The sequence below is a fragment of the Tenrec ecaudatus genome, chromosome 15 (genome assembly GCF_050624435.1).
Source record: "Tenrec ecaudatus isolate mTenEca1 chromosome 15, mTenEca1.hap1, whole genome shotgun sequence".
Lineage (NCBI taxonomy): Eukaryota > Metazoa > Chordata > Mammalia > Afrosoricida > Tenrecidae > Tenrec > Tenrec ecaudatus.
In genome coordinates this window covers 75,715,728-75,740,532 of record NC_134544.1, presented here as the reverse complement: position 1 = coordinate 75,740,532, position 24,805 = coordinate 75,715,728, and the positions used below count along the sequence as shown (strand labels likewise).

Below are 24,805 nucleotides of genomic sequence, written 5' to 3'. Positions count from 1 at the left end.
CTTAAAAATGACTTTATTGTTCATGCTTAGATCTTTGGATATTTTTAGTTGTATGCCTGTGTGTGGCGGGTGGAGGACATGATCTGATACACGGATTCATTCTTCTGCACGTGGAAATCTAATTCTTTTTTTAGGGGGGGGTTTAAATTTTTATTTCAAAAGCTTGGATAGCTTCAATATCCAGGTCGTGGCAAAATCAGGACACGTGTAAAATACCTTACAATACACTAGATTCCCAAAAAGGTACCAAAAAATACAGTAAAATTAACACTTCCGTTAACAGGAAATGTATGACACAAATAATATAAAATTAAAAGGTGAAAAAAGGTGACACTGGTTTCCTAAGATACAAGTTTACTCGTTACCCACCAGGGCCTGCAGGCCCAGGATACAGAGCAGCAGCAGGGCGCACACCCACCCCTCGGGTTTGGGGGAACCTGGTGTTAAATTAGGCCCACGATGCTGCTCGGCCTCTGATACACCACACGCTGCTAACACAACTAGCTCTGGAAATAGTAAACAGGAGAGTGATTTCCAGGGGGAAAATTTTAAATAAGATGCACATGGAACAGGCCATAGAAAGTTTGCCAAGTTAAATTTGGTACATAATTGTGTTCACTGATATCCAAACGGAGCGGCGCGGTCAGCTGTCGTGCCTGCCACGGCCTCAGTATGGCTTGTAGTTATTCTGGTGGCCACCGCGTCGCTGGCTCTTCCCGTAATTTGTACTACCCTGACTGTAGTCGTAGCCGTAGCCGTAATAGCCATAGGGCGAGTAGTCGTAGCCGCCATAGCCGGGCCCGTAGCCCTGCTGGTAGCCGTAGCCCTGGTTCCAGTAGTTGCCGTAGCCCTGATTCCAACTCTGACTCTGACCTCCACTTCCACCACCACCACCACTGCCTCGGTTCCCTCGGTTGTGGTTTCCACGGCCCCCAGAGCCGTACTGCTGCTGCTGGTAGACCTCTTTGGGCTGGGCCACCTGGATTTCACACTTGCTTCCACTGACAGTGTGAAACTTTTTCTCCAGAACCTTCTTCACAGGTTCCTCTTCTTTATAGGTGATAAAAACAAAGCCTCGTCTTTTGTTAGACTTTGGATCCATGGGAAGCTCAATGGCCTCAATCTCTCCAAATTCGCCAAAGTACTCCCTAATCTTCTCCTCAGTGGCCTCAGGATTCAGACCCCCAACGAAGATTTTCTTCACCGGATCCTTTTTCATGGCCATGGCCTTTTTAGGGTCAATAACCCGACCATCCAGCCGGTGCTCCTTCTGGTCTAGTACCTTCTCCACGCTGGTCGCATCTTTGAAGAGGATGAACCCAAACCCTCTTGACCGTCCAGTGTTAGGATCCATTTTTATTGAACAGTCAACGACCTCTCCAAATTTGGTAAAATAGTCTTTCAGATCCTTTTTGCTGGTATCCCAGCTCAAGCCACCAACAAACATTTTTCCCACGTCCTCCTCGTTCTTGCTGGCGTTGATCTGGTCTCCCTCGGCGCCATTCTGATTGCCGGCCGGGGTGGCGGCGGTCGCCGTGGTGGCTACAGTCACAGTCGCCGTCGTGGTCGTGGTCGCGGTGCCGGACCGGGCTGGCGACTCGCCCTCTGGGGCGGCCTCGTGCCCGTTTTCCGTGGCGCCGGTCGTCTCCATTGGCTGCTCGTCACCCGTTTCCGACATAGCTAGGCCGGTGCGCTGCGGCTCAGCTTCCCTCCGGCCCGCGTAGTTCCGCCGCCTTGGAAATCTAATTCTTACAGAATCATTTATTTAATGGTTACTTCACTTAAGAGGATTTAATACTCTTTTTTAAATTAATTTTAACAATTTATTAGGGGCTCATACAATTCTTATCACAGTTCATACATATACATACATCAATTGTATAAAGCACATCTGTACAGTCTTTGCCCTAATCATTTTTTTCTCCTCTTTTCTTTTTTTACATTTTATTAGGGATTAATACTCTTATATAAAATAAGTTTACCTCAGTTGTATAAGCATATAATTTTTACTTTAAAATTTACTCCATTGGTCTATGTGGAGTCCCTCTGTGAAGGATTACACTCTATTCTGCTCACCATATAACAGGTGATTCACACTCACCCAGAGATACCTGAGAGTAAGGTCTAGTGAATCATTTCCCAAAGATGCCTGGAAAGTAAGAGGAGGAGGGACTGCATTTGTCTAAATGGTGAGATTCTGTTTTGCAGGAAACTGTGGATGATAGTGGAGTCCCCAATTGTATTCATTTGTATATCACATTTATTATGTATTTATTGCACATAGTTTTCCTGATTAATAGCCGTACAGGTAAACTGAATAAGGAGTGGTATGTATACTGAATGTTAAACATTAAACAATTTAACACTTTGTGAATGTAAAAAACTATAATATATTCTTAATTTAGGTAATTACTTGACTAAACAGCATTAATCTAAACATTCTGCACCACACTTCATCAGAGATGTTGTTGGGTGCTTTGGTGTCAGCTTTGATCATCATGGTTCTATGTACATCAGAAAAAAAACATAAACTGCCACATCTTGGACTGTCCCCACTTATTCCTAGAGAACAATTTTGTAGCCACTCTCTGTATATCTAATTAAGCATTTTCCCCTATTTTGCTGACACTCTGTCAAGCAGGATGTCCTTCTCTAGGAACTGGATTCTCTGATCGCAGGTTCAAAATATGTGAGAAGTCCCACTATTCTCAATTCTAAAGAGCATTCTGAGATGTTAGTCTGCAATTTCTTCCTCTTGTGGCAAATTTGCTATTTTTAAAATTAAAGTTTCCTTCCATTGAATGTTTGCTTCATTATGCTCCAAAGAGTAATCTCAAAAATGACACCTCCAACCAGACGGGTCATTCCAGTTCCCCTGTTTCCTATGTTAGAGATCTCTCTCTGCCTGGAACACTTGTGTCTGCATAAACCGAGACAATGAGTAGCAAGCATCACTAATGACATGTCACAAGTTCAGCCCCAGGTGTCCCCACAGTAATTATCTCAGACATAGAAAATCAGCCAGTCACTACTCACATTGCAGAGGGAGCAAAGCAGTCAGACACCTGACCCTTCAACAAGTTTTGACGAACAGATAAATGATAATAATCAGGATAATCTGTATGCCAAGAAGGAAAATTGATCATATGGGATGCCAATGAAGGGTCGGGGTCACTTTTAATATTTGGACTACTAACAGAGAATGCTAGTTTCTCCTATTAAGCCTGCAGTGAGGAGAAATTTAGAGAAAAACTATCCGGGGGATGCTGAGAGCTAAGAGAGGAAGTGCTCATTCTAACACGTCTGTGCTCAGTGGGTCCTGTGTGCCCCCTGCTGCCCATGTCTCCCCTGCAGGGGAGGTTTGTGTCTGAGCTCACACTGACATCCCCTCACTGTGCTCCTTGCACAGTAATCCATGGCCGTGTCCTGAGTGTTTATGGAGTGCAACTGCAGGAAGAACTGATTCCTAGTGTGTCTCTGGCTTTGGAAGGATGGGTTATAACTTGTACTACTCCATAGCATATCGCTCACATCCACTGCAGTCCCTTTTTTGAGGTCTGGCAGATCCAGTTCCAGCAGGAAATTCTGGTGATGGAGAAAACTGAGACAGTGCAGGTGAGGGACTGCTTCTGGGAGGGCTTCACCAGTCTTGTTCTCGACTGCTGAGGCTGCACTCCTGTAAATAAAGATAATTGGTCTCTGTCAATCACTTGCAGTTACAACCATCCCTGTAGACCCAGGTCAGATATCTGAATCTCCCACCTTAGGGAACTGTCACTTGGCACAGGAGAACACAGAGCAAAAGCATCTTTAGACCACAGCTCTGCTTTGCCAAGAGACCTAGAGTTCTGCTGAGAACTGACAACTTTCAGTGCCCAAAAGCGAAATTTTAACTTAGTGCCTGAAAAATGATTTGCATGTGAGTTTTAAAAGTTTGGCGTTGAAAAAGTAAGACCAAAAAAATCTATCCATTTGAACTGTGGTCCTGAAGAAGACAGTTGAAAGTACCTGGGATTGCTCAAAGGACAAACTAACTTGGAGTGAAGTGAAGGGGTATGGAAAGAAGAAGGCCTTCAAGGAACTGGACTGACAGTGTCTACAACAATGGGCTGAAGCATGGGAGCAATGCTAAAGAAAGCACAGGACCGTGCTGTGCTTTGTTCTGTTGTGTACAGTTCCCTATGGGGTTGTAACCAACTGGATGGCAGGTAACAACAACAAATGGGTGATGGTTGTGGTTGAGTCATTTGGATGACAGAAAGCATACTGGCTGGGAAGTAGGTTGACCATAATGCAGAGCCATGTGTAAGCAGAATGGTCACAAATGTGATACCGTGTCTGTAAACTTTATTGTTTAGGATGTGATCCCGTGATTGCAGGAAGGTAGTGAGTCAAGTGGCAGTACAGTGGAGAGGTCTAACTAGAAGATCTTCCAGGTCAGTTAGTAACAGAGAATCTGATGGCAGGGATTCTGGCACCTGAGCTACCCAATGTAGATATCAGGAAAGGGCTGAGAAACCTGCTATCCACTGCCTGTGAGCTAGGTCACATAGCAGTAGAGAGGTTGCTAGTGCAGAGACCGAATGCAGAACTTCTGTACTGACCTGGAGTTAGACCAGTGAGCAGCAGAGAGACCCCACTGGTAGAGAACTGTCCGATGCTCTGATCAAGAATTGTATCAACAGGGAATATTTTTGTTCCAAGGTTTATCTGCTTCGAAAGCTCCCCTGGTTAGCCAACTACATACAATTTGTATCTTGTTACTTTCAAATTTTTATTTTTCTTTAAAAAAATACCTTTTTTGGGGGCTCTTACATCTCTTATCACAATCCATATGTTCCTCACATGTGTCAAGCACATTTGCACATATGCCACCATCATCATTTTCAAAGTATTCTTTTCCCACTCGAGCCCCTGATTTCAAATTAAGTTTCATCCCAATGTATAACCTGTTTTCAACCTCCAATTAACTACATACCTGTGAGTGTGGTGTGAGTCTGTGCAGCTAGTGGATGGATTTGTCAAACCCAGCTGAGCAGGGAGTGAAGCACAGAGAATTGATGGGTTTAGAAATGGTGAAGGAGTTGGAGAACGGTAGTGTATATCTGACCTCCAGCTTATAGTACTCACCTTTATGCTGATTGCAAATCTACTCCACTGTGAATTATTCAAATAATTAAACTACACCATAAACGCGTATCTCCCCACAGGTTATTAAACAATCCTTAAATTTTTTATGAGTTTTTAATTCATAAATAAATTAGCAATAACATGATGGCACTACTTTGTGACGATTCAAAAAACAAACCTTAAAATTTACAATCCAGTTTTTTATTTATATTGATCACATTTCATGTGTTAGCTAGACATGTGTTACCACCCTACCAAATTGAACATCAGAGATAATGACCAAGACTTCCTGTTTTATAGCTATGACTGTATAATGAGAAATGTAAAGTATAGTGTGTACATATATGTACATATATATGTTGAAAAAATATATGAAAGTCAGTGAAAACATCATTTAAATGATCCCAAACAATAAAATTCCAAAACTAGTTGATATTTCACAGCAGAAAAAATATATATGTATTTGAAAGTGAGTGACTAACCTCATGAACCAGAGTGGAGTGATGGATTGCTTTTATATGGCCTTTCTGTCCACTGCTTTGTCCTTCCCAACCAAAGAATAGGTAAGGCCCTGCAAATAAGGTGTATGAAATTAGAACAAGTGGGACACACTCACTCACTCACTCACTCACTCACTCACTCACTCACTCACTCACTCACTCACTCACTCACTCACTCACTCACTCACTCACTCACTCTTTCCTCTTGTACAGCAAGTATCTAAGCAGGGCGCCCTCCACCAAGTCTGTGAAGGGCGGGGCCGGAAGTGCGTGTCGCCAGCATCTGGCGAGTATTTCGGCCTTTGGCGGCCGCCATAGTCACGCACAGCGTCCCCGTCGCGCCGGGAGCTGCGGCGGGAGTTTGAGGAGGATCCTGCGCACCGGCGGCGCGGTGGAGCCTTTGGGAAGTAGTGTAAGTTGTCGGGACGACGGTGAGTGAGGAGAAAAAGTGCGTGTCTGCCTCTGAAACAGGGCGAGCGACGCGCGGACGTGCGGCGTCAGGACCCGGGCTCCTGAGGGCGAGGCGGGGCAGAGGAGCTGGGGGGGGGGGCAGCAGGCGGGAGCCATGCTTTCTGGGGTCCGACGGGGAGAGCGCCCACACACAATCACCCGGGGTGCCCTGCCCGTCAGGGCCAGAGGGCTTTGCGCCTCTCCCTGAATGACAGAATTCACTGGATGGACAACCGTTTATAATTGTATTAGAGCTTCTTAAGTTCTGAGCCCTCCAATTTGCAAAAAGTGGTGGCCTAAGTGGTTACAGATTGGGCAGCTAACTGCAAGGTCAGCAGTTCGGAATTACAAGTCACACCTGGACAGAAAAGCAGGGTTTCTACCCTTGTAAAGAGTTACACTTTCGGGAACCCACCTGGGGCAGTTCCAACTTCTCCTAAAGGGGCGCTGTAATCGGAATCCACTCGATGGCAGTGAGTGGGGTTTTAGGTTTGGGTTACTGACGACAGTGATACCTCAGTGTCCATTTGCTGCGTCCCCACTTTGATTAAGCCGCCATTAAATTCTCTCTGATCATTAACCAATGATACAGAGCATCTCCCCCTCCGGGAGAATGCATGAGAAAGTAGATTGCCTGCACTCTTTTGCAGCCAGCCCTCTCCATGGGCCTGCCTAGGTGTATGCTTGATGGAGGTCACCTTACTGAGGACAGAACAAGGGGCATTGTCATGAGTCTTGCCTTGATTGCTTGTGTATGAAGGTCCTGGACCAGTCTTGTAAGCTCTTCTATTGAATAAGGTGCACGTCCTAATTATGGTCCCTTTCCTGCTGCTGAAGTCCCACCTGTACCTGTGATGTATTGATCTGCCACCAGTCATGATCTGGGACATGCCTTTTGTTCTCTGCCCTGTTACCCAGGGCCCAGGCTGTGAATACTCAGTTGTTATTTTGACCTCGTGCTAATGGTCTCACTTATCCATACGGTGTGTGTTTGTCTTTTGTTTTCTCTTAAAGTTCAATAAATGTTCTCCTTAAGTTATATTTGGCATAGGGGTAACTTTTGTACCCTAACACACAATTTGGATCCTAAATGACTCAAGATACAGTTCTACTTTGGGACAGCATCTTGACAGCCATACCTGCAGCTAAAGTCAGGCCCTGCAGCCCTTTGGCTTCTGTCCTGAATGGGCAAGTGTTTCAAAGGTCTTTTAGTTCTGCAGATAAGTGCCCACTCTGTCCCTTAGCCTCATGGAACTCTGTGTAGGTTGGCAGATCTGGTTCCCCAGATAAATACTCAGATGTATACAACTTCATGTATTAACCTCCTGCCCAGAGGCACTCAGCTCTCTTGTTCTGTGGCCTGGGAATTGCACTGCTCTGTCTCAGTCTCTTGGTTCTGCTGCCACCATGTCTGTGTTGCTGCTTCTCCCCATCACTTCTTCTCTTGTGGCACAGCTCTCTGTCTTCTACATTGAAGAGTTTCAGTGCAAGAATCTGGGATCCAAAGGCCCCTACTCCTGGCTCGCTCTCTCTCTTTTTTTTTTTTTTTGGATGGTAGTGAGATCCCAATTTGTGTCTCAGAAATGTCTCAGTTAAACCTAACAGGATGTCCAGTGTGACTCAGCTCCAGGTTAGGTTGTCAGGCAGCTTATTTGCATAACTCCAAGTCTCAAGGGTACCAATCTATTGTTTGGCAATTTTCACAATTCTCTTAAACCAAAAAACCAAACTCTGCCATCAAGTTAACACTGACTCATAGCAAACCTATATGACAGGGTACAACTGCCCCATGTGGGTTTCCAAGAGTGTCACTCTTTAGTGGACTAGAAAGCCATGTCACTCGTGAAAGGAGAAAGCCCCATCTTTCTTTCTAGGAGAAATTGGTGGTTTCCAACTGCTGACCTTGCTGTTAGAAGCCCAACAGTAACCACTATGCCACCAGATCTCCTTTTCCTCATTCACATTGTCGAATGACACACCCACCTAAACATTTGGAAGGAGTTATGCGGCCATCGCTAGAAAGGCGTACAGGCAAACTAAGTGCATTGGGTTATTGTAAATAATGCTACATTAAAAATGTTATTTGTCTTGGAGTTCAAAAGTGCACTCACTATGGGGGATGTATACTTCTTACTTCATATATACATATTTAAATTTCAAACTAATAGGTGATATATGTGTTTAATATGGAGCTGTGGTTTTGACAAGTGGTAAGTGTTGGACTGCTAACCCATTAGCTGCCTGTCGTGGCTCTGTAGTCTTGGAAACACTGTAGAACCGTTCTCCTTTGTCCTATCGGGTGCTTATATGTGTAACTCTACTTGATGGTGATTTTTAAAGTGTTTCTAAAGTGATTGTACAATTTACAGTTCCTCCAGCAAAATAATCTTCAGTTTATAATAGTTCGTTATATAGCTCATTTCAAATTTTCCAGATGCTTTAATTAACATAATCATCATAAAGGTTCATTGATTTGTCATTCTCCTTGAGAGTCACACAGTAAGGAATTAATTCTCTGTGTGCTTTGAGGTAGTGGTCCAGATTTATTGTTTCTTCTTTTTGACATGTATATTTGATTATCCAATCCCTATTTATTGTAAAGTCATCTTTTACTCAGATCTGAAAATTATGAGTTTTCACTTTTATTGCTCATGGTATTAACATGTTTTCTGTCACTCAATAAGGAGACCGTTAACAGTATTGGGGACTGTGTTAAGAAGATGGACAGGAACCCTTACAGCATCTGGAACTAAATTTCTCGCATTGTAGCAGCTTGCAGATTTTCACCAACCAGCAGCTTAGAGGAAGAAGGAAGAAGTGCCTGGTTTGGGTATTATTATTTCTGGGATGTCCTCATGAGAGACTGAAATTTGTGAGCATCATTGGAGCTGATAGAGTTAAGACAAACATAGAGCATCCCAGTTGCTGGCCGTGTTATAAGGACCAAAGAAAATGACCAAGGCTCAGGTAATTCTGCTGCATTTTCTTCTTTTTTGTATTTCCTACTGGAAGTGCAGAAGCCTGTTAATACTGATTTGGTTCCTTGGAAAGTGGAAATTTGAAATAGCAGAAGTTAGAGATAAACTTTGACTCTGACTTCAACATTGAGATGGAGAAGATTAAGAATATGTTGATCACAGGAATAACACTAAACTACTGACATTGAACATAATACATCACTAAGGATTCTTTGGATGATATTAGCTTTCAACTAATAATTCATTATTCTATGGCCAACCCATGAGAATCATTCAAATTTAACACTATGCTCAGTTTTTAAGGAGAAATAAGATCACTTCTTTAGGAGAGTCCATTATTCCATGGGTTTTTTGTCTGAGTAAGTTTCCGTAATGTTTCTTTCTGAAGGTGGTGTTGAATAATCTCCCAAACTGCAGCATTCTCATTAATGCATCTGAAATGGGCCTTGTAGCAATACTAATTTAAAAATGGTTGACGGCTTCTCACTTCCTCTAATTATAGATGTAGGAGAGAGAACCAACCATCAGCATTAGCCCTGATTCATATGAGGCAGAACTTAAACATAAATCTACCCTCCAATGGTTTTCCAGTTCTGACAGCAGTTATTTTTACACAGTTCTCTCCTTCTCAGATCATTCATTTTTTTTCAGTGGCCACATAGAAATTATAGTCCAGAATCACAGGTACAAGTTTTATTAAGTAACAAAATATAACTTGCTAACAGAATCAATAGGCTACACATTGGGATTCATATTAAGGAAACATGTAGGCAGATTTGCTCTTCTTCAGAGCAGGCTTGTTCTCTCTGTCCCTCTCAGACATTGTGCCTTCTGAATATAAGCTCATTTCTTGGTTCCATCTTTTTCAATTCATCTATATCAGCTCCTTAGTGATACTGTCCTCTTGATCTTGCCGGCCTCTTCCACGATCTTGGCTGGAAAGCTCTGTGTGGACCTGTCACTGTGTCCCCTTTGCCCTGGTCGTCATCTTCATTGGACAGCTCTTGATGCAAGAATCTTACAGTTCATTTTGCAGGACCAGCAGTAGACCTTCACTATGAGGTAGAGCTTCAGGATGTCCATGATCTGCCCTGCTGTATCTCACAAAAGTAAACAGCCATCAAGTCAATAACTCTTCAAGATGTGGAAGCTGGTGAGTCCCAAGTCCATAGGTCAGGTATCACTCTGGAGCAGTGGTTCTCAACCTTTCTAATGCCGCACCTTTTAATACAGTTCCTAACGTTGTGACCCCCAATCATAAAATTATTTTCGTTCCTAATTTGTAGTAATTTTGCTACTGTTAGGAATCACAATGTGAGCAGGATGTGTTTTCATTGTTACAAATTGACCATAATTAAAACATAGTTAGTAATCAGAAAACAATATGTAATTATATATTGTGAAATATTTCTTTCTAATGACAAAAAAATGAAATTTTGTTTTGAAGCATGTATAGCATGGGTAATAGTCTTCACGCCCGGTACTCGAATGTGGGCGTATCTGCATGTGGGTGGACTTCCTGGATACAGATAGAGGAGCGGTATCTTGGTTCCTAAGACCATTGGAAATATGTCTTTTCTGATGATCTTAGGCAAGCCCTGTGAAAGTGTCATTCGACCCCCAAAGGGGTTGAGACCCATAGATTGAGAACCGCTGGTCTGAAGGGTTCTCCTCATTGATGTGTTTGCAAAGGCTGATGAACCAGATCACCAGGACAGTAGTCCACAAGGTGAAGTTGTTGAATCTGGTCACATAATAGGTTGCAGGGGCTGAGGAACCCAATTGGGAAGGTCAGACAGCACGCTGTTGGCTCATGGAGTGGAGCAAGCTCTCAAGTAAGTTCACACAGGTGGCTCAGAGTTGTCATTCAAAGAAATGGCTCATGAATTTCTGGAAGCTGCAAATCCCTAATCCGTGGGTTCATTCTGGACTGTGTGGCTGCAGGGGCTAACAAAACCAAATCAACAGTTCAGATGACAGGCTAATTTCTCACTGTCTCTTCTCAAACCATGCCTGCAGGCAGTTCTCTCTCTCCCTCTTGATATGATGGCTTCTTGGGTCAACCTAACACCTTCCCTGCCTAGGCAAGGTTGGGAGGGCTCCAGAGGTCCACCCAACAGAACTACGAGGGCCCCTTGGAGAGCATGTGGTGAAAGATGGCAGGTTCAAGAGGACCTTGCAATTAAAGTAAAGGTAATTCTGTCCAAAGGTGGCTGAGGAGAATTTGTCCTAAGGTTGTCCAGAGGAGCTTGTCCTAAAGTGGCCATTAAGAGCTTAGAAAGTTGTTCTGCACTCAGGAAGGGAGATAATATCTGTGAACATTCTGATCTTGGTTCTGAGTTATAGCTTCTTGTTCCTGATCCTGAGTTGTACCTTGTTCATTAATAGACCGCTTTGATCTATTGAGTGTTGGGTGACCACAGCAACAGATTATCAAACCCAGAAGTGAGACAGAGTGGTGTGGAAGGACTGACTTGTTTTAGAGTTGACAAAAAATGTTGGAGAGTTGAGGTATGTTTGACCTCCCCGATCTGCACTGTTCCTGATACTTCTTGTCACTGAAGGTACCGAGCCTCTTATAATGGTGATGCCGGTAGAAACCCTAATTCCATTTTATAACAAATAGGTGTTTATCTACTTTGTGTGAGTGTAAAGCAAGGTCAGATATTTTCTACCCTGTCCTTGGTTAATGGCACATTATGGAATGAACTACCACTGTAGTTTTTATTACTGTTTTGTTTCCTTTACTGTAAGAGTTTTTTTTAATTTTCAAATGGAAAATACTTCATTTAGTAGACTCCTCTTACTACAGGAACCACTGACATTCAACGATGTGGCTGTAAAGTTCACCCGGGAGGAATGGCAGCTCCTGAACCCTGCTCAGAAGACCCTATATCAGGATGTGATGTTGGAGAACTATCGCAACCTGGTTTCCATCGGTGAGGAGAATTCTCAAGTCATTGACCTCGTCATTGGCTTTTCCTGTCTTATGTGTTAAAAACTTTGCGGTGTTTGTGGTATTCTCAAAGAGGTCGATTCTCATTGCATTGTCTCATCCTAGGTTAGTGGGTTAGGTCTTTTACCCTTGAGAGAACACTATTTACTTTGTTCCTTTGAACATTATTTTCCTAGAAATACAAAATTCTACAGGCTTTACAAACGTTACGTTAATGTTGGTGTCTAAGAGTCTGTAATTTCTCATAAACAGGTTATCTAGTTGTCACCCCAGAAGCTTTCTCTCAGTTGGAACAAGAGAACTGTGTTTGGTAGTAGAAGCAAGCTATAGTGGAATTTTTTCAGATGCATGGTCAAAATCCCTTAAGGGGAGTTGGCTGGGGTAGTTGATTCAACAAAGAGAAGGCCTCATATCTATGATACGTGTCCGAAATTGCATAAAAGTGTGTGCTACTTTGAATGTGAGAGTTCACTTGTCCTAGATGTTGAGGGAAGTGCACCTGTAGCTCTTATGAGATGAGATTTCTATTTTCTTGTTTTACACTATTATATGTTTGCTGCCATAATTTTCTTTAACATTCTGAAATATTCCCTTCTTTTATGTTTCCACTTTACTATGAAAATCTATCTTGCAAGCCTCTCTCCAAACAGATAACTCTTAATTTATAACTGTCCTCTGAATTCAGCACATTCATCCCCTACTGAGTAAGAGTGGATTGCCATTTGTATTGTGCAGCACCATCTTGGCTCTTGAGCCCCCACCATAAGCAGGTCTCCTTTGGGCTTCCTTAGCTTCCCCCCTCGGAGTTTCTCTAAAGGTTTTGGTGTCCATTTTCGTGTTTGTTGTCCTGTTCCTTTAAAGTTTTCTTCATGCAGGTGACATAAGTTATTCTGTTTTCTTAGAGAGATGGCCAAATTCTTTCTCTGTTGGAATTCTTTAACAGACATGTTTCTCCATATTTTACTCCTTTTGGTGAAACACATTTATGACTTCTGTTATTTTTAGGTATCTAAAATCATCTTCCTAGCAAGAAAATTGTTATCAGCTTAGAACATACTTTAGCACTGTACCTTCAATATTTTTTTACCTGGAAGATTTTTATTTGAAGTTGTCTGTTCCTCCAATCAGCATCTTATATTCTTGCTTTCTTCATTACGCACATGTCTGCTGTGTATTCCTTAGTTTACAGTGTGCCTTCCTTAGACCCACTATTTCTTAACAGGTTCCAATACACGAACGATGACCGTTGCTGCTTCTAAAGAATATTTTTGCAGTATATTCCAATAGATTTTATTGCTGTTACTCAAACAATGCATAGTATATTCAATATTGCTCTCTTTTCTTTTCTGTATTTTGAGTAGCCTTTTGATTTCCATGTGTAAGTTGGCTTTCATGTCATCCCACATCCCATCTGGTCTCTGTCATTAGTCCTCAGTCAATCTTTTATTCCTCAAGTTTATTCTTTACATAGTCTCTAAGCTTGTGCTCTAGCTACTTTGGCTAGCTTCTACTTGGATTTTAGCGATTTATGATCTCTTCCACAGTTAACCCCTAGGCGTGTTTTGACTAATGAGCTTCTCCACCATTTCTTTCTATAGATGTGGTTGATATGATTTCCATTTGTTCCATTCCGAAAGATCCATATGTGTAGTTTCCATTTCTGGTATTTAATAAGGAATTTGCTATGAATTCATCATTAGTACCAAAATTTTATCAGTAAACTTGCGTGTCATTTCTATTACTAAGGTCACATTTTCCAACTACTGATACTTTCCCCAAATTTTACATTCATCAGTGTACATCATTGTATGATTGATCAATGTCAGGCTGAAAAATTCATGTGAAATTTTCAATACATATTTTAAAAATATATTTTTGGGGGTGCTCTTACAGATATCATTACATCCCATAGTTCAATTACATGGAGCAGTACTGTACAATTACTACCACAGTCTGAAACATTTTCTTCTTGAATTCCTTGATATCAGCTCTCCTTTATCCCCTCTCCCATCAATTTCTTTATTGTGGAAAACAGAACCTAGATGAAAGTGTGAGCAGCCTTATCTCTATACTCCTGACCACAGGGCTTGGAAGACCAGTGCTAGTGTTGGAAGAAAACCTCCACAAGCTCCAAAGGTAGAATTGCTAATGCGCAATCTCCAGATAGAGTTTTCCCCACAACTGCCCTCCAGGAAGATGTTAGTGTACAGCTGCTTCAGGCGCCTGACTTCTTGCTACTCAGCTGAAAGATGCCTAGCTTTAAAAGCAATCAGGTTCTCTTTGTTGCTATCACTAAAGGAATCAACTATCACTTTGTCTCTTAAATGCCCTCTGGATGGTTCCTAAAGGAGAGTTGTGTAATTGAAGAGCAGAAATAAAAAGGCTTTGCATTCTTTCACCAATTTATATAATCTCATGGCATGCAGTTCCCCCTGCTACACCCCCCCCCCCACACACATGCACAGGCAGACACCTACCTACCTAACAAGGTAGGCAGGATCTTTACCTTGGGGATCCCTGAAATAATTGGATGACCAACTTAAGACCAGTGCTGAGGGTAGGTGGAGTGGAGTAACTGTCTCCTGAGCGGGGAGAACAATAACAACATGTCTGCTTTTGTAGTTAAAGCTGCTTGCAGATAGTAATTAGCCCTGTGCTTGTATGAGGTATCATTAAGGTAGCACTATAATGAGAGGATATTGTGGCCATGATTTTTAATTAAGAGAATGTGACTGGGACTCTTCTCCAACTTAGTGAATGCTTCTATATTTGCTTTAATTGGCGCACAAAACTAAATAACACTTGTACTAACTGGTCTTGCTTGCAGGCATATGAATATTAGCCTACCACTGACAAGATTATACATCAGGGAAGACACTGAAGTGTGCTTTTGGATAATGAATATGATGCCAATCTTCTTGAATTTGTCAATCTCAGCCTTATAAACCACTTGATTACCTAATTAAAAATAGCCAGTACCAGTCTATTACAGTTGAATAATGCATACACTATCAATTTTTTACCGTTCCGTTTTGTTTTGACAACTTGCACATTTTTCATGATATTGCATGTGTGCCATTTTCCAATGATTAGAGGATGTTAGCAGCTATTTTTTTCTCATTTTCAGTCATGCCATGTCAAGCATTGAAGGTCCCCAAAGCTCTTCCTCCATCCACATCATTACTGTTGACTGTACTTTAAGGATTTAGTACTTCCTCAGTGTTACTTCATTGCCATTAAACCTGAGGAGTTCATGTTCCAGAAGTTGATCACCAGGTCTTCCTCCCAGTCCTTGTTTCTGGAGATTCCACTAAGACCTGTACACCATGGGTGATCCTGTTTGTATTTTAAACACTGGGTGGCAGTGCTTCTGGCATCACAGCCACCTACACGCCACCAAGGACAACACTGTAAGATGAGAGCTGTGAGCTAGAATACAGGCTCCATTAACATAAAGAATGTGTTTCTGTACCCTAGTCCCTTTCATATATACCTGTAAAAAATGGTTTTCTCCCAAGTAGAACATTTGGCATGTTTTACATTTCCAACTTTTTCTAGTACTTAGTTGTCTTTCAGTAAAGATGGATGAAATGAATACATCTAACCTCTAATCACTGGAATTAGCAAGTCTTATCACGCCTGTGGTCTATTGGTCTCAATGTCTTCCTTCTGTTATGTTTGTTTTATGTTTTCATGTACTTCTTTAAGCAAATATCAAATCGGTGTCTATTCATCACTTTCATATCCAACTTGATTTCTATAAAAACTATTTTTTATCATTTGAATTGTTTACATGATTGTATTTCATTCAATGGGCAATAACCATTAAGGATAGTGTTTTATTTATATTCATAAAAGAGGATTGTCACTAAAGATCTACTTTGTATCAATGCGTATTTTAAGGGGTCCATTGTAAACCAAGATGTTGAAAAGAGTTAATGTTCTGTTCTTTTATAGAAATCCAGAAAGATGATGATCATTTGCTTGAGCACTTGCAATTTGAAAGACGCATGGACAGAATAGAACAATGCTCTAAATTTAATACATATCCTCAGCATAAAAATAATTTTCCTCCAAAGGAAAATGATGAGATGTTTGGATTACATGAAAAAATTGTAAAATCAGATTTAATCATTCTAGAATTAAATCAGAACAGAAGCAACAAAATACAGAAGTCAGTTGTGCTCAGTGAAGATGAGAAAACTTTTCTCCACATTGAACAAGAGCGATTTTGTACTGAAATGAAATTCCCTGAGTGTGAACCACCCAGGCTCATGAAGTCACAATGCATTCAACATCAGGAGTCTGATGAAATTGATAAACCACACACAGGTAATAAATGTGGAACAACCTTCATCGAGGACTCTGTGCTCTATGAGCACCAGATTATTGATATACTAGGTAAGACCTATGAATGCAGTCAGTGTGGGCAAAAATTCAAGAAAGTGTTCAAACTCAATGAACATTATCAAAAAAGTCATGAAAGACAAAAGCTATATAAATGTTTGCAATGTGGGAAAACTTTCAAAAGTGGGTCATACCTCAAGGGACATCAGGATTCTCATGTGGCAGGAATGTCCTATATATGCAGTGAATGTGGGAAAGGCTTCACCAGGAAGAGTGATCTCAATGCTCATCAGCAAACTCATACTGGAGAGAAACCCCACATATGTGGTGAATGTGGAAAAGTCTCTATCAGGAAGACTGCTCTCACTGATCACCAGCGAACTCATACTGGAGAAAAACCCCACATATGTGGTGAATGTGGAAAAGCTTTTATCAGGAAGAATAAGCTTGCCGTTCATCAGCGAACTCACACTGGTGAGAAATCCCATGTATGTGGTGAATGTGGAAAAGCCTTTCTCAGGAAGGATGTTCTCACTGGTCATCAGCGAACTCATACTGGAGAGAAACTCCATGTATGTGGTGAATGTGGAAAAGGCTTTATCCAGAAGACTTCTCTCACTGTTCATCAGCGAACTCATACTGGAGAGAAACCCTATGTATGTGGTGAATGTGGAAAAGCCTTTATTCGGAAGTGTGCTCTCATTGTTCATCAGCAAACTCATACTGGAGAGAAACCCCATGTATGTGTTGAATGTGGAAAAGCTTTTATCAGGAAGAGTAAACTTACTGTTCATCAGCGAACTCATACTGGAGAGAAATCCTTTGTATGTGGTCAATGTGGAAAAACCTTTCTCAGGAAGGATGGTCTCACTGTTCATCAGCGAACTCATACTGGAGAGAAACCCCATGTATGTGGTGAATGTGGCAAAGGCTTTATCCAGAAGGCTTCTCTCACTGTTCATCAGCAAACTCATACTGGAGAGAAACCCCATGTATGTGGTGAATGTGGAAAAGCCTTTATTCGGAAGTGTGCTCTCACTGTTCATCAGCGAACTCATACTGGGGAGAAACCCCATGTATGTGGTGAATGTGGAAAAGCCTTTATCAGGAAGCATGCTCTCACTGTTCATCAGCGAACTCATACTGGAGAGAAACCCCATGTATGTGGTGAATGTGGCAAAGCCTTTTTAATGAAGAACGATCTCACTGTTCATCAGCGAACTCATACTGGAGAGAAACCCCATGTGTGTGATGAATGTGGAAAAGCCTTTATCACGAAGACTGCTCTCACTGTTCATCAGCGAACTCATACTGGAGAGAAACCCCATGTATGTGGTGACTGTGGAAAAGCCTTTATCCAGAAGACTTCTCTCACTGTTCATCAGCGAACTCATACTGGAGAGAAGCCACATAAATGTAGTGAATGTGGCAAAAGCTTCATTTGTAAGGGAAATCTCAAAACTCATCTACAAATTCACAGGAGAAAACCCCTATGTATGTGGTGAGTGTGGCAAAGGCTTTATCCAGAAGACTTCTCTCACTGTTCATCAGCGAACTCATACTGGAGGGAAACCCCATATATGTAGTGAATGTGGCAAAAGCTTCATTCTTAAAGGAAATCTCAAATTCATCTACAAATTCACAGGAGAAAAACCCTATGTATGTGGTGAGTGTGGTAAAGCTTTCAGCCAGACGCAATGCTTTACAGCACATCAGAGATTTCACACAGGAAAGAAGCCCTTTGCATGAATTAAATGTGGAACATCTTATATTGGATGTCAGATCTTGTTAAACATGAGAAATTTTCAACAAGAAACCTTTCATTGGAGTTAGTTTAACAACGCTTTCAAAACAAATGAAGAGGTGCTGGAGTTTGGCCTGGGCCAAGTGTGGGAAAGGACAGTTGGGACTTACCATATGGGTACCCATGTTCTGTGTTGCTGTCCCTCTACTGACATGGCCCACCATTTTGGGGGCAAATGACCTTCCAGACTTCCACAGAGTGTATGCTCTTCCAGCTTTCAGTGCCTGAAAGAGAGCTGAACCTATTTCTGGATCACAGATGTTCCAACCAGTAGAGTGCCCACCTACTTGCCAGTTGTGCCTGCCACACTTGCATTCTCTTTGTTACCTCCCCCTCCCCCAGGTGACAGCACAGAAGTACAATAAATTAAAAATAAAGAAAATAGAAGGTGTGTGGGACAATTCATCCTGAGGATGAATGGACCATCAACCACCACAACCCTGAGACAAGAAGAACTAGATGGTGCCCAGCTTCTACTGCTAATTACTCTTAAGGGATCACAAAAGAGGGTCCTGATTCGAGTGGGAGAAGAAAGTGGAACAAACCAAAATCATAAAATAGATCAGGCTTACTGGTCTGATGTAGACTTGGAATCCCCAGATTATGGCCTCTAGTGACTCTTCACTCTTGGAACTGTACTCACTCCTCTGACTCAGGTTTCAGCCCAACAATATACAGGCTCAGAGGGGAAAAATTACATCTGAGAGGTATGCACTCCTTAGAAAAATCAACCATACTAAATCAAAAGGAGAGCTTTTGCTTATGGATCAGAACTTTTGAAAGCAAGAAGGAATAGGAAAGAAGGAGGACTAATATAAAAACACAAGGAGGGCTGAAGTGGGAAGAATGCTGGTATGTCTTGAGAATTGCAATCAATGTATGAATTCAATGGAATACAAATTTACTCTGTAAAGTTTGAAATCATAAAAAAGTTTTTTTTTTAAAAATGAAGAGCCCGTGTCTCATTAATGCTTTCTTGTAGGATAGTTATCATGTAGCTGTAATGAGTGTGGGTAACAAACTTTTACCTGTGTTTCTAAGTTTTCTTGACATAAATCTACAAAATTTAAAAGCCTTCAATTCAGTCAAGATGGGAAACTCTCCACAGGTAGTCATGTGACATCACATACCAGTGATCTCACGCAGAAGGAAAGCTCTGGCTATATAGTGACTTTGCAAATACCCTCCTTGGTTTCCCTCAGTGTGTCAGTCAACTACATTAGGATTTTAACCACTAAGTCCACTGCACTTGGAAAAAGTTTCAGAAAGGGCACAAGCTCAAGGAAGTATAATCTACAGATATAGGTATTTATATAGATTTTGATATTGAGATATATGCCACAGTAAAATACTGGTAAAAAAAATCTGGCTCAAAGACAGTAAAGATGTTCCACAGGGATTAGGCTGCATTCTTTACAGAGGAAAGGGGAAGTATTTAAATCAGGCTATTCGGAGGGCTTGCTCTACCTTAACTTTACACATACTTTACAGCCACTGTAGTCAAAACAGAGAGGTACTGGCATAATGACAGATATTCAGAACAATGGAAAAGAGCCGAAAACCCAGAAGTAAAAACATCAGCATACAAGCAACTGATCTTTGATAAGGTCCCAAAAAATATTAAATGGGAAGCAGATGCCATCTTTAATAAATGGTACCAGAAAAAATGGATATCTACCTGCAGAAAAATGAAGCAAGACCCTTACCTCACTTTGTACTTCTTTTTCTTTTGAATTCATTTTTTGAGAATTTGTTAATAATTATTTGTTTCCTAACAACAGTATTGGCATAGACAATATTTTCTAGGGTGTTCTAAGAGGAAATTATCGCACAATGTGCACTAGTGAGTATTCATTAGAATGAAAAAATTCAAGATACATCTGAGGATGTAGACAAAATTTGAGACAACATGATCATTTTTTAACTGTATTAAATATTTCTAAGTTTGACAACAAATGGCAGTAGGTTGTAACTAAATTGTAAACTGAGGTCTGAGCAATACATAGTGCTCTGAAATCTGCCTGGTGAACGATATACAAACCTCATTCCAATGAAAAGAAGGCATGGTCAGATGCATGAAGGTTCCCTAGAGTCCATGCACGGTGGTCCCTGAAGAAGTGCTGACAAGGTGGGGAAACCACAGCTTCTGAGAGGAAAGCCTCACTGCCTTCATTCCCTTGTCTCTGCTGAAACTGAGTTTGTGTTTGTGCTCACACTGACTTCCCATCACTGGGTATCTTGCACGGTAATACATGGCTGTGCCCTCAGGATTCACAGAGCTCAGTTTTAAATAAACATGGTTCTGGGTGGTGTCCCTGGTGATGGTGACTCAGTACTGGAGATCTGGATTATACTTTGTGCCCCCATTCTCCCATATTATCCCAATCCACTCCAGACCCTTTCCTGGAACCTGGTGGACCCAGGTCACATGATAGCTGGTTAAAGAGAATCTAGAGACAGCACAAGTGAGAGATAGGGTCTGTGAGGGCCTCGCTAGTCCAGGGCCTGACTCTTGTAGCTGCACCTGGGCCTGTACAGCTGGGGATAGAGAGAAACAGTGAGTCATGTGCTCGAATGCTGCACTCCCAGACTTCATGTCTGACTCCCTGAACCACTCACCTCCCGGAGTTGCCAGGAAGAGGAAAACCCACACATGCTTCATGTTCATGTGGATAAGATTCGTGACACCCAGAAAATGCTCTCCGGGTGAGAAGGAATATAAATTTTAAGTCCATGCGTGCTGTGGTTTCCTTTGGGTTCGTGTCAGGCATTTGCGTGTGGGAGGTGCATGGTATGTAAAGGTGGAAAGGGCTGAATGGGGCCCCTGCCTCTGGGACTCACACTAGAAAAGCAATGCTGGTGGAGTCCTTGGGAGAACACAGCCCTCTCTCTGAGGTCTTCACTCTACCAATCATGCGGACAGCTGTGCAGATTTTAAGTTTAATGTAGCTTTACATCCATTACCATCAGAAGTACACAGATGATCTGGTGAAATTAAATACGATCTCTATCCTTACCATGCAATGGAATCAAGACTAGGCCTACCTGAATCGTTTCATACCTCTGACCATGTAGGGAATCAAGTATATGTCATCCCTAAAACTCTTTGTCCCCATAACATTTCAGAATATTTGGGAAGGGGTAAAAGATACTTTGTCATATTATGTTTTTAATATTGGAGTAAAAAGGTTTCCTAACAACAAGGTTATTTGTGGGGTTACAGGAACCCACAGAAATCATAAGAAGGTCATTTTTCTTCCCATGGCTTAGTACCCTATGTGGGTGATGGGTATTCTGAGCCCCCTGCTGACAGCAACCCATCACATACAGGAGAGGTGTTTCCTGGGCTTACACTGCCTTCCAACTTCTGTGGGCCACACAGTAACATTTTCTCTGGTCATAAGCATTCAGACTGTTGGTCAGGAGTGTGACCTGGAGTTGTCTCTGCAGATTTCCAAACATGGCAGTGGAGCTACCACAGAAGTCAGCACAGCAGTTCTAACTGCAGTCTTTATCCAGGCTCCTGTGGGTTCTTAGCACCCCTGCAAGTCAACTTTCTCCCTGAGGTTATTTTTTATCTCTGGTCCCTCAGTGTGAAAAGCTTTAGAGGTAGAGAGTGCTACAAGTTGCAAACACTGAGTTGGATACAGTGAAAGGAAGTATGATATACAGACATAGCTATAAAGATTTTGATATTGAGATATGTGCCACAATAAAGTACTGGTATGAAAAATCTGGCTCAAAGACAAAGTTATTCGACAGGGTTTAGGCTGCATTCCTTACAGAGGAATGGGTAAGTATTTAAATCAGGCTTCTATTCAAAATAATTGAAACAGGAACTTTTAATTAATTATTCGATGTTAAGAGGAAAGTTTCTAGCCAGAATTATTTTGGGGGTGGTTTTCTGTTATGTTTGATGGGAAATTTTGCAGATGTTGGTAATTGTTGAAAACAATAATCTAATGCCACTGAACTACACCTGAGAAGAATGTTGCAAATAGTATTTTGTTGCATGTTTCATGAGAAAAATATGTTCCAATGTATGACAGAAAATTTTGCACACATAGCTGGAAACTGATGGAAATCCTTGCCAGTACAACATATCAAATACTGTTTAAAATATTGAACAGGAAAAGGGATTATGATATAAGCCAGTAACTGAATTTACCAAAAAAATTCATAATGAAATAGTCTGTTTATCATTTTATTTTATTGTTCATTTTTGCCCAAACCAGTTTATAGTTAGCTGTGGTAGTCATATAATCATTTGTCAATTTGACAGGATTAGGAGTGAAGGGGTAGAGTCTAGCCAGTCACTCAGATCATAGCCAGTGTGACCTCTGTTGGCATGGCCTTCTCCTGAGGATTCTGGGAACTCCTTTATTCCTCCTTGGATGTAGGAGTCTCTCTGTCTCTGTCTCTCTCTGTTCACTCCCCGGGAGACATTGCAGCTGACAAGACACATGCAACTATGCTAGTGCCCTGAGCTGGAGAAACCACGCCATGCTGGACCCATGCCAGCGCTGAGATGCTTACAATGCAACCGGATCCGGAAGACTTCCCACCCACTGGCCTGTGCTCTTCTTACGTTTGGCATCATTGCATGTGTTTTGTGAGTCTGAAGAAGACTTTAAAAATAGCTATCGGGCATATGGTCTAAGATTGGACTTAAGGACTTGATCTGGACTGGTCTGGGATGTTTTCTCAATATTTGATTGCTCTTGTATATAAAGCTATTTCTCAATGACACAAGTGTCTATGAATTTGTTTCTCTAGTCTACCCAGAGTAACACAGATACCATATCATTCCACAGTTCAATCACATCAAGCAGTATTTTATTATTGCTACCACAATCAGTATGAAAACATCCTCTTCTTTCTTGAACTCTTTAATATCGGCTCCCTTTTACCCCACCCACTGCCCCACTGTACCTCCAAGAAACCCTTGTTTGTCTTGCTGCCTCTATACATTTATCAATTCTGGGTTTGTACTGTTAAACAGAAAAACACATAACAAAACTCAAGAGTATTACCCCCAGTTGCAAAATACATCTGAGATGAACCCGAATAGGAATTGGGAGTTGAGGAAGAAGGCAGTCCGAATTTAGTCTTCTGTCCTTCCCTGGAGTCCAGGACTGAGCCAGATGTGTTTCGGATCAATTGTGACAGTCTGGCTACTGGGGTGTGGTGACCTTGCTGGATAACTGCCTTTCCAGGGCTTCTGTGTTCAAAAATACTCTTTAGGTCCTACAGCCTGCCCTTTCTACCTTTGGCTTATCACATGCTAACATCCCCAAACTGATTGTTAAACATATTACAAGAAATACACAAGACACCGAGAAAACGAACTCCCTGCCTTCCAGTAGATTCTGCCTCATAGCACAGCCCTATTTTGTCATCTTTGCCGGTGAGGAGGGAACACTGTTCTTTTAGCAGCACAAGCGAGGGATACTTACAAACCACCATCCCTGCACTGGCCGCAGAGTGAGACCGCTGGCTGTGGGGAGTGGGACCCACTCCTGATGATGAGCCGGCTCCATCTCTGTGTGTGCAAAGTTCTGTTGCATGCAATGTCTGTGGGTAAACTGCTTTTGTTGGCGACCACAGACAATGGTTTAACAGAATTATGCTGTTAAGTTGACCTTACACTACAATAGAGGGGAATACTGTTGGAAGGAAGAATAAGGCTATTTTTATAAATCTACCTTTAAATTGAAGCACAGCAAGTGAAAAAATATGCTTAAAAGGAAAACCAAGTGTTTGATCGCCCCTGTGAACAACTTACTGCTGTGGGATCGCCAAATTTGTGGGTGGTAGCTGGGTTGGGAGACCGGGATATAATACCGGGTGTGCTTTAAATTGGTTTACCCACAGAGAGCACAGCTGTGCTCTCAATCATGCCGTCCCAGTTCACAGCACCTTCCTGTGCTTTGCTTCCCTTACAGGTGCTGTGGCAACTCCCGACCGAGCAGTTGATACTTCAGGAGCATCCCACAGAAGCCTGCAGAGACAACTGGAGGCTTGATGCTGAACCACAAGGTCCGCAGAGGGAGGAGAGCTCCCACTGGTGATAATCCCTAGCTACGCCCAGCTCCCTCCTGCAGATGATTTGACCAGGCCACGTGGAGAGTCTCAGCACTCGGGAAACAGGAGTGCTTAGAATCTTCCAGGAGCGGGGCTAGGTGTCGGTGGAGGTGTTTCTATTTTGATTTGAGAAAGGAATCACAAAGCTCCTCACCCTGCTAGTAGAAATAGGACCTGGCCTTTCCAGGTTTCCCGGCAGTTTTCCTGCACAGGCCTGGTACCTTTCAGAACTGGTGCCCAGACTCTAGCCTGATCCACTTCTGAATGTACACTCCTCTTCCTTGGGCCATCCACTGTACTAGAAAACTTACACCCCAGGACCACGCATAAACAGCGGATAATTCTGAGCTGTATAGGAAACCACTGTTATAAGCACAATAAAAGTGCACTCTTCTAAGAATAATTCACAGAGTCCATAAGGGACTCTAGTAGATTGATTATACTCCTCCCTTGCCCCAAACCACAATAACCTCTGTAAATGCAGACCGGTATCTCTCATGAATATAGATGCTAAAATCCTCAACAAAGTCCTGGCCAATGGAATTCAACAGCATAT

At 42.0% G+C, this 24,805-nt stretch overlaps 1 protein-coding gene and 1 pseudogene across 1 annotated transcript; one reads left to right on the top strand and one right to left on the bottom strand.

Moving 5' to 3' along the window:
* Window positions 1-426: 426 nt before the first annotated feature.
* LOC142427283 (heterogeneous nuclear ribonucleoprotein A/B pseudogene) lies at window positions 427-1,678 on the bottom strand (annotated as a pseudogene).
* Window positions 1,679-16,024: 14,346 nt separating this feature from the next.
* Window positions 16,025-18,326, top strand: LOC142427520 (uncharacterized). Its single transcript, XM_075532756.1, is given in 2 exon segments — window positions 16,025-17,838; window positions 17,840-18,326. Coding segments are annotated over 2 exon segments (2,085 nt in total). The 3' UTR covers window positions 18,111-18,326.
* The last annotated feature ends 6,479 nt before the right edge of the window (window positions 18,327-24,805 follow it).